This window comes from Camelus dromedarius, chromosome 11 (genome assembly GCF_036321535.1).
Source record: "Camelus dromedarius isolate mCamDro1 chromosome 11, mCamDro1.pat, whole genome shotgun sequence".
NCBI classification, from domain to species: domain Eukaryota; kingdom Metazoa; phylum Chordata; class Mammalia; order Artiodactyla; family Camelidae; genus Camelus; species Camelus dromedarius.
Window position 1 is genome coordinate 45,602,832 of NC_087446.1, and position 13,286 is coordinate 45,616,117.

The window sequence follows — 13,286 nt, forward strand, 5'->3', positions numbered from 1 at the left end:
AAGAATTTGTTTCCTTCCTTCCCTTTGTGCACAGTTGGCCACAACTGAGCATCGATGTGTTTTTCTCCTACAGCTCAGGGCTCAGGCGTTGGAGAGGGAAAATGCTGAGATGAGAAGGGAAGTCGCCTACCTGAAACAAAGGTACAGAATTTTGACACATTTTTAAGGGTGTTTTGAGATTTTTAAGGATTGGTTGTTTCGTGTCTAGTAGAGGAGTTGGTGATGTAATTCTTACTGAAGCCATTCTTTCTCTATCTTTAAGACTGGAAGCAATCTCCAGACAGAGGCAGGCAGAGGAATACATGAGGCAGGAGGCCATCCTAGGAGGGGTGGGCGGAGTGTGTGGGATGGTGCTGGGGTGGGCGGAGTGTGTGGGATGGTGCTGCTCCCTGGGAACCTGGTGGAGGGGACGGTGCCAGGTGCTGATAACTGCTGCGTGGGGTTTCAGCTTTGGTTGATGTTGGTGCTTTTGTCTGTCATCCGACACACCTCTCCCTTCTGTTCTGCGGATCAATACGTATGCAAGTGGGGCCTCAGCAACAGCCACAGCCACCAGTTTCTCTACCTGGTAAGATGAAAGCATATTCCTCTGTTCCCTTGCTGAGTCTTTGCAGAAGAAGGGGAGGTGTCACTCCAGGGCTTTGCAGTGCCCGGGAAAACCTGACTGAAGACATTGTAACATTCCTCTAGTTTCTTAGCACACATGTTTGATGGACTGTGTCATTTCCCCATCCTAATCTGGGAAGCAGGTGTCTCATGTAGGGGAAAAAAATGGCCTTCTGACAGAAGGCAGAAATGTCAGTTCTGTACATGTGCCTTCAATATAGACCTCGTTCTGGGCTCTGGGAGGGATGAAGCGCACCCCGAACTTCAAGGGCTTAAGATGTTCCTTCAAGGGATGGAGGTGAGAGAGAGGGAGACAGAGACACTCATAACAGACAGCTTGTCATCACCATAACAGACATGCCAGTACAGGGCCCCGGAGCACAAAAGTGGGACACGTGAGCCACCCAGGAGTATACAGGAGGGTGTGGAGGGGAAGGAAGAAATTGAGGGGGTGCCCAGTGGGGGGTTGTTGGATTCACTTAGATGGATCTGGAAGGCCATTCCCGGCAGGACGGGCAGTTGGGGTGGGACGTGTGAAGGCAGCATGAGGGCCTCACAGAGCCATGTATGTGTTCAGGGGACTCAGTGTTTCCGTGCAGGGATCCCCATCAGAACCCACTGCTGCCAGAAATCCCTTGGTTCACAATGTCATATAAAGATGACTGTTTCTCTTAGATTTCTGAAAGTTCTGGATCTGGGTGAAAGAAAGCTCTGGATATCAGAGAAACTGAAACTTAACTTGGTTTACTCAGGATATTTTGTGTGGCTGAAGGTTATTTTTGCCCCAGTGATTTGAAAAGTGCAGGCAGGATTTAGATCAGCTGAGCAGCTGCCTCGGTCTTCAGCGTGAGGTAGGTTCTTTGGGGGAAGTCAGGGGTGATCAGGGGACCCCCCTGCAGGACCCCTCTCCCCACACCCCTGCTCCCTCTAGTCACCACCCCGACTGTCAGCTTGGCGTCTGCCACATTTATGTCACAATATCTGATTTCTGATTCTTTGCTTGAATTCCTACAGTTCAGCCCCTAACACCAAGACTCAGTGGGACTTCCACAGAGTCTCGGCTTTGTTGTCCATGAACCAAGGGTAATATTGGTTTCTGATGTCATTGTGAGGAAGATCGGGTCAAGAACACATATTATTTTGCAAAATGACTGGGACATATCTCTCACTCAGCATTCTCATAGTTTAAAAGAAAACGTCTGCACACAGAATCATCAAACGATATCCCGGGAAGTACATCAACTTAAACTAAAGATAAAAAAGCTCAGGCCCAGAGTTTACCGTTCTCTGCTTTAAAGATAAGGTGAAGAGTCCTTTCTTCTATTAAAACTCACGCCCTACTAGTTAAAAAAGGAAATATAAGAATGAGAATGTGCACATTCCGCGATCTGTGTCTGAGATGTGAAAACAATTATTTTCATTATATATAGACATGGATATGCACACATGAACTACAGTGTCCATCAGAGGCCATACGTACATTTGAGAAGACAAAATTGGAAAAAAATAAGATCCCATTAAAATAAATAAAACTCTCTTTGTCTTACAGCACAGTCAGTATGAAATTTGAAGAGGACCCTGAGCTGCGGCAGTGATACATTTAGAGAAGATGTCAGAGGTTCATTATGGCCCAAATGTCTCCCTGCTCCATCCTGCCCCCTCTGACATTGTCTCTCCTATTGTCACCCCAGTGAACCTGTCACAGGTCTCTGTGTCAGTGTCTGCATCCTGGAGTACCAGTGGTCACACCCTCTCAAGGGCTCACAGTATGATTCATGGGCGCACAATTCACAAACCAGCAGAAGCTAGGGTGATGGGACAGATAGATGCAAGGTTACCCCTTTGGGGCAGCAGTGACTGCAGGGGGGCCCAGGAGATCCTTCTGAGGCGGTGGACACAGCCTATGTCTAGATCCAGTGATGATTGTTTCTTCAGTCTATAAACACTCACTTGGGCATGTGAAGCCTGTCGGTCACAGGGGCGCCTGGTCATGAGATAGATGACCAGAATGCAGTGGCCATGTCTCATGGTGAGGAATGGACAAGGTGCAGGAGTGGCCGTGGGAGTCCAGCGAGAGGGCCCCACATTAACCCAGTCTTGTGCCCCTGCCCCACGTGTCAGCTGCCCCAGCAGCCCCATTTCCAGGCAGACTCTGAGGGGGACTGAAGGCAGCAGTTTTCTTAGTAAGTCCTGTGAGCTGCCTTAATCCTGTGACAATTTCCTTATTGTGAAATGAGCAAGGCAGGGGTCAGTGGTTGGGACACCAGCACTGCCAAGGAGAAGGTGTTGGGTAGAAAAATCTGGCTCCCTTCTGGCCTCCCACACCACTCCCTTCTGCCCCAGCTGCCCCTGGAGCCTGCGGGGCCCTCCCTCCTTCCAGGTTGGGGAGGTGGCCAGCCCTGCAGCAGTGCTGGGGTCCAGGCTGGGTCACCAGCAGGTCAAGGTGGGACTGTGCTGCCCAGGAAGAGGGGAACAGCAGTGCAGCAGTAAAGGCCAGCATGAGCAGCCTCTGTAACCGGATCCTCCACTGTGAGCAGGGCCGGGGCCACAACGCGGCAGTGCAGGTGGGAGGGCCGGGAGAGGGGGGGCCCTGTGGTCCTGGACAGGGCTGGACCGGAGCCCAGGGCTTGAGGGCCTAGGGGAGAGAGAGAGAAAGAGACAAGCAGGGAGAGAGACAGTGCATGAGTGACTGAGAGGGAGAGGTGGGGGTCAAATCCTAGAGAGTGACAGGAGGTGATAGAGGGGGACTGGGTAGGGAGAAGCAGAGACAAGATGAGGCAAGAAGGAAAGAGGGAGCCAACCCAGGGTGCATGGTGGGGATGAAAGGCCAGGGTGGAGCGACTCTGGGAAGGGGGCTTGGCCCAACCTTCACCAAGTCCCACAGCTGCCACTATCAGGGCCCCAGGGACCAGCAGCCCAGCCTGACAGGCACCATCAGCCCTCAGGACGGGGCTGAGAGCCGCGCCCACTGGCCACTGGCCACTTCCTGGTAAGGAGGACCAGGAGGGCTCCCCCCCAGCACCACAGCGGCGCCATCTGTAGCTTCAAAAAGACCCTGTGAGCAGGCACCATCCCGTCCCCATTTCACAGCCAGCTGACTTGGCCCTGTCTGCAGGGCTATTCACTTTCCTGATGCTTCTTTCCCAGTCAGGCCGGTGCCCCTGTCCTGAGAAGGGAGCCTGTGACAGGCCCGCAGGCCTGGGTCCCACCTGACTGCCCTCCTGTGCTGGGTGACCTGGGCGGGTCTCTTCCCCTCCCTGGGCCTCTACTGTATGACCGACAGCCCTTCTCCCCAGCTTTCAGGGAAGTGGGACCCCAGCAGGCCCACCGCTCCTGGCCTCCCAGGCCCCTGGGCGAGCATGGGGTGAGCTCTGGCTCTCGTGGGAACTCCTCTATGTGTGGGGTGATGGCCCACGTGTGCTTATCATTTTTTATGGGGTCACATCCTGCTATTTCCATCTAGAATGGGACTATCTACCCCGGAGCCTGAAACTTGGTTTTCCAGATTTTTCTAAATTGGCCCTTGTACAAAAGAGCCGCTCCCCTGGCCAGGATGACAAACCCAGTCCTGGTGAGGAGGCCTTGGCCCTTCCTACTCCCCTCACCTCGCTGCTGCTGGTCACCCCCAAACTCCAGAGACATGCCCACCCCCTGGAATTCCCTGCTCCCCCTCCCCATGCCAAGCCCAGCCCCTCTCTCCCCACCTTGGAGGCCCTGCCTCCTGAGGGAAATTGTGGGGCTAGTAGGGTCAGGACTCCAAGCCCTGTATCACAGCAGGGGGCACCCCCGCTGAGTCGTGAGAGGCCTGGAGGCGAGGGTGGGGCTCTGAGCCCCAAGATGGGCTGTGTATCCTTCATCAGGTCACAGCCTCTCAGCCCAGCATCATAACCTCACATAGCCTTCTGGACCCACATGGCCGGGATGTCACTCACTCACACACTCAGGCTCCAGCCCCTCTCCCCACCCCCATGCAGGCACTTACAAGGCACACATGCACATACAGGGACATGTACACACATATGCATGGGGATACACACATACAGGGGCACACACACACAGACACTAGTACACACACAAGGACACAAACACAGGCTCACCTGCCCAGCTGCCAGGATGCCACTTTTTCATTATCTTACATGTCACTGCTTTAATAAAATTCTTTAATTAATACATGAATATTCAAATGTAAATGCTGGAGAAGGTGTGGAGAAAAGGAACCCTTGTACACTGCTGGTGGGAATGTAGTTTGGTGCAGCCATTATGGAAAACGGCACAGATTCCTCAAAAAACTAATAACAGGTTTACCATATGATCCAACAATCCCACTCCAGGGCATATATCCAGAGGGAACCTTAATTCAAAAAGATACATGCACCCCAATGTTCATAGCAGCACTATTTACAATAGCCAAGACATGGAAACAGCCTAAATGTGCATCGACAGATGACTGGATAAAGCAGCTGTGGTATATTTATACAATGGAATACTACTCAGCCATAAAAAATGATGAAATAATGCCATTTGCAGCAACATAGATAGCCCTGGAGAATGTCATTCTAAATCAAGTAAGTCAGAAAGAGAAAGTAAAATACCATATGATATCACTCATATGTGGAATCTAAAAGGAAAAAAAAGACAAATGACTTATGTGTAAAACAGAAACAGACTCACAGACATAGAAAAGAAACTTATGGTTACCACTGGGGAAGTGGGTGGAAAGGGATAAATTGGGAGTTTGAGATTTGCAGATACTGACTGGTATATGTAAACAGAAAATAAGTTTATACTGTATAGCACAGGGAACTATATTCAATATCTTGTAGCTTATGGTGAAAAGGAATATGAAAATGAATATATGTATACTTATGTATGACTGAATCACTATGCCGTACACCAGAAATTGACACAACAATGTGAACTGACTATACTTCAATTTAAAAAAAGTGAGTATTTAAAGCAACCCTTGAGAGAAATGGCTCAATCTCACCAAAGGCAGGAAAATGCAGAGAGACTACAGGGAGAGGGAGAGAGAGATGGTACTGAGAGGCTGGGGGATCAGGAGGGCAGCTGCAGAGGGGCTGCCAGGTGGGGTAGAGGCAGAGGAAAGGGGACAGTTGCTCTGGCCCAAGAAACACTTGCCAGCCAGATGTGTGACGTGACCTTGTGGCATTTGGACAGGCCGGGAGGAGGCAGGACTGAAAATGGGCCACGGGCTGGCCTGGGCCTCCTGCTGGCTTCCAGCTGAGCTGGGGATAGAGGGACATGTATGACCCACCCTCCCCTAGCCAGTGTAAGGGGCAGAGCTCCCTGGGCATGGGCTCAGCTGGCGAGATCTGGGGCTTGGCACTTGCCTGGCTCAGCTGTGTGTCTTCTGAATGACTGCTGGACCTCTCTGGTCTGTGTGCCATCCCACCCTGACACACATGTGTACACGCATGCACGCACCCTCCCAGTAGAGTGCCTTGCAGGAGATGCCCCAGGAGAGACCACCAGGTGACACGAGCTGGCTCCACCCTCTGTCTCCCCCTTACAAGCTGTGTGACCCTGGCCACTGCCTTAACCTCTCTGTGTTTCATTCCACTAAGTAAATATTAATCCAGGGCCTGCAGTGTGCTGGGTTTCATCAGCCAGCAGGGCGAAGTCCCTTGCCCTGTTGAGGGGGTACATCCCGGCAGACCAGAGAATAAGTACACAGGAAATTATCCAGTTGTTCACAGGCAATGCCATGTGGAAAGAGAAAAAGAGACGAAATGCGGTGAGAGCATAGCTGGGGCTGCCGCCACTTGAAGCAGCATGGTCAGGGGGTCAGGGCGGCCAGGGCAGGAGCAAGCTGAGGGAGGGAGCCCTGTGGGTGTGTGGAGAAGAGTGTTCCAGCCCAGGGAACAGCCCATGCAAAGGCCCTGAGCAGGTGGCTGCCTCGCTAGGGAGCCATCTCCCGGGCTGCTGGGAGGAATAAACTGGTTGACAGGCGGTGCTTCCTGCACAAAGGAGACACTCGGGCTGCTGACACCACCACCAAGATGAGTTTTACTCCCAAGGTCTCAGAGCATAAAGGCCTTCGGGGTCCAGGGCACGCGCACAGGGGTCTGAGCTGCCTCTGGGCCTGGGCAACCCCGTCCTGCCTCCCAGCCAAGTTCCCCACATCACACTGTGGCAGCTCGAGCCCATGGGCCCTGCAAGCTGTCTTTCCCCAAGGCCTCCAGCCCTGCCACACAGCCTAGACCTGTACTTTGTCACAAGTGCTGAAATTGGCCTACACACGCACAGCGTATGGGAGTACCTACCACGCACATGCACACAAGAACCCGATGCGCACATGCACATACTGAGACACACGCAGGTGTGACCATGTGAACACACATGCCCCATGCACTGCACACATGCACACACACCCCATGCGCACACAACACCTGCTGGCAATGCACGTGTGAACGTGCGCACACACGTGCCATATACATGCACATGCACAGTCCTTGTACACGTGGATGCATGATCACAGACATGCTTGCACAACACACAGCACACGTCCACACACATGGATGCAGGAGCACAAGTATGTGCACACACACAGAGCACAGATCTGCCTGCCTTCTTCCACCATCACTCCCCAGCATTTCTGTTCTCAGAATCTCTGAGCATGGACACAGTATCCAACCCCGTCTCCCAACCTCCCTCCTCCTGTCCCAGCCCTCTAGATTCCCTACCTGATAATGAACAAAGATACCAGTGCAGTGTCATCAGCAACATCACTTAGAAACACTTTCACCCCAGTTCTCATTCCTCATGACAGTCAAGGAAAAAGATGTTTTTACTTTTTCCATTTTAAAGATAAGGAGTCTGAGGGGTGGAAGAGCTGATGGGATGGGCCCCTGGGACACTCAGTGCGTGTGGGTCAGGCTAGTATTTGAACCTGACCTGGTCCTATCCTGGGGCACCAGGTCCAGAGCTCCCTTCTCCAATGATATTCCCGAAGGATAACCCATGGGCCTCTCATACCCAAGTCCCACTCTGACCTCTGGATCTTCCTCCCCAGCCCGTTCCTCCAGCTGCTTCCTCACCTTGGCTGACGTCCTCAGTTCCAGCTCCCCAGCCTGGGCCTCCCCAATACCCATGGGGTTTCCCTCTCCTCTCTCTCCAGGACAACTGGGGTGAGGGAGGTTGACAGAGAGAGTGTGGGCTGGGTGGGCCTAGGGCCACCACCAGCTGCATCTCAAGTGCCAGGCTGGGCAGGGTGGAGATAGGACAAGCCAGACCTGCAGCCTAGGCTGAGCTCCAGGGAGGAGGCTGAGCCAGCAACTGGGAACAGAACTGTGGGGCCCCTCGGCCTGGACAGGCTGGGACTGAGGGACAGCAAATTGGGGCACATCTGCATGTGTGTGTGTGTGGAGGCATGGGAGTGAGGGAGTGTGTGCACAGGCAGCAGTGAGTCGTATTGTGTGTGTAAGTCTGTGCACTTGTGCACGTGCTGCTGTTGAGGGGAAACCTTTCTAAAGGTGCCCCGGGTGAGGGGGGACCAGACAGTCAGGGTTTGGGCTGGGAGCAGGGACAGCAGGTGATGGAGGTCACTCTCTCACGTGCCCCAGCTGGCTCGGGGCACCGGCTCTAGGGGGTGGGCCCTGGGCTTGGAGGGGCCCCCTCTGCCCCAGCCAGGTTTGGATCCGTGACTTGGCCAGGCCACTTGGGTCACCTGCAGAGTTCCGAGGCCCCCGCTTGCCAGCACCTCAGGACCTCTGACTGCAGCCGTTCCTCCGCCAGGTCTCAGGTGAGAGTCGGCATGCCCAGAACTGGCCACAGCTGGGAGGTGGTGGGGACAGCCGGGGTTTCATTGCACCGTCTACTACAGCCTCTGAGCTTCTGGCAACCACCAGCCCTGGAGGCTTCTCTGGGACCCACGGTCATCCAGCAGAGCCCTGAGGGCCTTGGGAAACCCATCTGCGCCCCAAGTGAGCCCTCGAGGATGCCCACAGACCCCATGGGCATGGAGGTGGGTGGTGGGATCAGCAGAAACATAATGGAGAGGCATGAGGGGGTGGGAGGTGTCAGGGGAGATGGGGGTGAGGGTCAGGTGGTGTTGGGGGTGAGATGGGTGGTGAGATGGTGGGGAGTGGGTGATGGTGGGCAATGGTGGGAGTGGGTTACAGGGCAATAGTGGGGAATGGGGTGGGGGTGAGATGGTGGGAAGTGAGATGGTGTTGGGGGTGAGAGGGTGTCGGGCTATGGCAATGGTGGGGTGGGGAGTGATGGTGTGGTGGCAGTGGTAGGGAGTGAGCCAGGTGCCCCTGCCACACATGGAACGCTTCCATTTGTCTAAAGCACTTACAAGACAAATGCAGTTTGCTTGTGGAGGCATAGAACATTTTAGAAGGACAACTGGGACCCATTTACAGCAGGACCTGGGGCCTGGGGTGGGAAGGAGACCCCCTTGCACTCAAGCCCCTTGCTGCTGCTCTCATCACATGTCACTTTTCAATTAGTAGAGATGAAGTAGGGAAAAAAGGAGAGAGTGGAGGCAGTGCAGGCCATCAGGAACCCCTTAGTGTGCTTCGGGCTCTATCCGGGAGCTCCAGTCCTCCCCTACCCTGTGAGGCAGGAGGAGAAGGCAGTGCAGGGAAGGCTCTGTGTGGTCCCATGGCAGAAGGAGGTCTGGACCCAGGGTTCACATCCAGCTGCGTCCACAGGTCCTAGGGCCTCCCTGTGGGGGCAGGGGGCTTGTGCCTGTGTCCCCTGTATCTGTGCCCAGGATGAGGTGGGGACTCAGAGTTCCAGCTGAAGCTCTTCCTGCCTGAGGCCTTGCTTTTCCAACAACTATAAATGGGCAGTGGGTAGGAAGAGGGGTTCTTGGTGCCCTGCAGCCCCGGTGTCCTCAGAGAGACCTCATGTCCTGGGACATGAGCGCCCATCACCGGGCCCAGATTCCAGGACAGTGCACAGCTGCAATCTGTTCTGTGCATCCTTGCTTTTGTGGGATATGTGTGCTGTGTTATGAGTCTGTTCACAGTGCACACTGATGGAGATCGTGAGTGGTGACAGGCTAGGGGCCATTCTGTGATGGTGAGTGAAGTCTGGAGTCCAGTGCAGGTGTGGATGGGGGCAGCCCTGGGCCACTCAGTGTGTACCCTGCTGCAGGAGCAACCACCATCTCTTTGGTATGTCCATCAGGCCAAGTCACCACCCTCTCCATGGCCCCCACCATTCCCAGGACATTGCCTGAGGCCTACAGGGCTCTGTAGTCTGGCCTGGTTCCCTCTGAAGCCCTGGATGGTTCTGCCATTCACCTCCTCTCCAGCTTCTGTCTATGCCTCACATCTGTAGTCTCACCTGCCACAGGGCCTTTGTTTGGCTGCTCCCCCTACTGAGACTCTCCTCACCCTCACCACCAACCCTCTTTGGTGGGCCCCAGCTTAGCTGCCATTTCCCTATGCAGGGCTCTCAGGGAGCCCCACCTCTGGGCTCCTGCAGGCCACTGTCTTCCACCTCCAGGGCCCATTCACTGAGCCAATCAGGGACTCTTTCCGTTTGTATTCCCACCAGCCTTCGCACTGGGTCGGGGCATGCCCTCTGCCTCTCCCATGCTGCATCCCAGGGCAGTGTGTACACACAGGCACCCACATGTTCAGTCTGTGTGTGCACGCTGGCTGTGCACAAGGATGTGGGGCCGTGTGTTTACCCATAATCTCAGCTCTGTCCAATGGCGCAGTTGCAGCCACGGAGGCTGGAGGCCAGAAGGTTCCAGAGGACAATGGCATAGGGTGGGTTTGCTGGTGGATGGGGTTAACAAAACCCTCCAGGTTTAGGGCCTTGGTGGGGGAGGGTTAGAGCTTTGCTCCCAGGTACTCACTTCTTGCACACAGCCAAACACAGAACTGCCACAGGTAAAACGTGGTTTGACTAAATACTGCCTTCAGGGGTGCACATTCACACAAGCCCTGCTCCACGCCACGCACACACGTGGCAGTTTGCATGCCTGCCTGCCCACCCATGCTGGCAACCTGCCTGCCGGACATGCACTTGCCACATGGCACACCTGTACACAAATACGCCTTGCTCTCACCTATACATGGCGAGTGTGGGGAGAAATGGGGGATGGCTCTTCGGCCCTGGCTGGGGAGCTCAGGGACTGATGAGAGGGCTGGGGTGGTCGGGGCTGCCAAGGATGGGGCGGGAGCCTGGGCTGAGGAGGAGATGGAAGGTGCGGACAGGCAGCCGGTGTCCTGGGCGCCCTCTTGCAACAGAATGAGGCAGCTCGCCGCCCTCTGCCACCGCAGCCCAGGTAGGAGCTGGTCCCAATGCATCTGTGGGTATGTTACCGAGTCCAAACTCTCTCTGCTTGCGGCACGACAGACCAATAAATCGGGAGATGAGGTGTTGGGTCAAGGAATAGTGACTTTATTCAGAAAACCAGCAGACTGAGAGGATGGCAGGCTAATGTCTTTGAGAACCATCTCACCCAAGTCAGAATTCAGGCTCCTTTTATACTAAAAAGGCGAAGGTGTGTGGTTGGTTGTTGCAAACTTCTTGGTGTAAGAATTCTTTGTTCTTTGAGCTGTCCATCTGGGTCAGATCATGGAGCCCCTGTAAAACCTCCAACAAAACAAATGTTATTTTCCATTCTTCAACTTGTTATCTTTATATAGTACAAAAGTATTAACATCCTTAAAGGCCAGAGCCTTGAGAATAGGCTCTCCGGTATATTTCAGGCTAAAGGCAACATTCTTTTGCAGAAGGTGAAGAGCTAGTAAGACTGAGCCTAGAAAACTAGGGCTCAGGGTAAAGCCAAAGAAACAGATCTAATATGGAGTCAGATTTGTTCTTTTCTGTTACATAATGATGCTTACAAATTTGAAAACTCATACAGCATTGTATCGGTCACTATTTTAAGTGCTTTATCCACGTTATCATGTTTATCCCTCAATAATAACTATGTGATCAGTACTGTTGTTATATTTCCACTCTACACATGAGGAAACTGAGTAGAGTTTAAATATTTCCACCCAGGATAACAAGATAACAGGCTGAGCTGGGATTCAACCTTAGGCAATTGTTAACTACCAACTGGTCCCCTGGTGGGGAGGGTGGAAGGAAGAGCACAAAGTCTACCTGCAAATTTGTAGTGTTTTAGAAAGAAAAATGACCATAGAGAATGCGGTTATACTCCTGTTTTTGTAGATCAGAAAAATGAGGCCCACACTAATTTTGGCTCTTTCAGAAGCAGGCAATCTTCCATCTGCCATTGTGCTTTCCATTTCTGTTTTGTGGTGGTGCCTCAAAGTGATACATATGCATGAGTACTTACGAATTTAAGAGAGGAAACAAAGAAGATAACTCAGCATTGGAGTATTTGGCTAAATGAATTCACATTGAAATAAAGACCTTTGGTTTAACTAGAATGATTCCAGATACCGAAAGAAGGAGAGTAACTCTTTGAAAATTGATCCTTAGTTTCTCCAAGGAGATTCCTATTTGGAAGCAAACTTGACTACACCTGGCATACTTTGGAATTTTTTTTTTTTTAATTTGACTGGAAAAGCTTAGTTTTTAAAAAAATCTATAAATATATATTCTAGATACTTTTTAAGTTTTGATTTTTTTTTTTAGATACTATTCTGTAAAATGGAGAGGTTTTTGACTTCTAAAATTATATTGTGGGTTCATGTCATTTAAAAGTAAATTTTAGGTAAACCTATTCTTTATAAGAAAAAAGATAGGCTTTTTTTCCCCCTGTTTAAAAAGTTTCTTCAAATATCATGGTTCCATTTTATTTATAAATAAATTCATGTTTTATAATATTTTATAATTTATTGTATCTATTTAACATATTTTCTTATTCTGAACTGGGTACTAGTGTCTTTTTCTTTCACTCACTCTACTAGTGGCCATTTTTACTGTCGGCCACACACTCGATCCTATACTGTATAAGTCTTCCTGAAATAGTAGAAGTGAATAATAACTTTAAGTGTCTGCAAGAAGTGCCCAGCATTATTTTATTCTCATAATAGTGGAAGGCAGTTAAATTACTGGCTGATCATCTTGAACATGTGGAAGCTTGGGTTTCTTTCTTAGTCCAGGTTTGTAAGAAGCCCAAAGTATTTTCCTAACACTTGTAACTTGGCAGGACTCAAATCCCAGATTTCGATCCCTTGCAGTGAGGAGAGGAAACCCCCGCTCTGTGTTTTCAGACTGCCAGCGCTCGCTTTCTGCAGGGCTTCTTGGGAGCTTCCCCTGCTTATATCACGACTCAGAGGTCAGCGGAGGGGTTTGCACACAGACCCGGGCCTTCCTCCTCTGTGACTTTTCCTTCCTAGGGTTTCCCTTCTTCATTTACAGCTAGGCTGGCAGTCCTAAATTCCACGTTCTCACGTGTCAAGCCAGTGATTCCACAGCTTTCTGGCTAGGGGGTGCCCTCGGGGGAAAAGTCGTATAAATGTGGATCTCACCCAGTGAACTTGCAGTGATCAAATCCTGTCCGGTTCCTGCCTATTTTGTTTGCTCTTCAGCCCCTTCAAGTAGTTTTTTTTTCCCTATTTAAGTTAGTGAATCTGCAGAAGAGTTAATACAGTATAAAATTTCCTCATCTATTACTGGCCTAGGAACCTTATGTATACGTATACATATACACGTATAGTTGTCACGTATTTTGTGTGGTCATGTATTTTGTATGTATAAGGAAGATTGTTTTACTA

General features: G+C 51.6%; 1 protein-coding gene across 1 annotated transcript in view; it reads left to right on the forward strand.

The window, feature by feature from the left end:
- The window catches only part of LOC105089268 (transport and Golgi organization protein 1 homolog), a 29,511-nt gene extending 24,039 nt beyond the window's left edge, over nucleotides 1-5,472 (forward strand). The window contains exons 15-16 of the mRNA XM_064491747.1: nucleotides 74-141; nucleotides 449-5,472. Of these exons, the coding sequence (XP_064347817.1) occupies nucleotides 74-141; nucleotides 449-458 (78 nt within the window). The 3' untranslated portion in view covers nucleotides 459-5,472. The remainder of the gene's footprint in view (nucleotides 1-73; nucleotides 142-448) is intronic.
- Nucleotides 5,473-13,286: the final 7,814 nt, after the last annotated feature.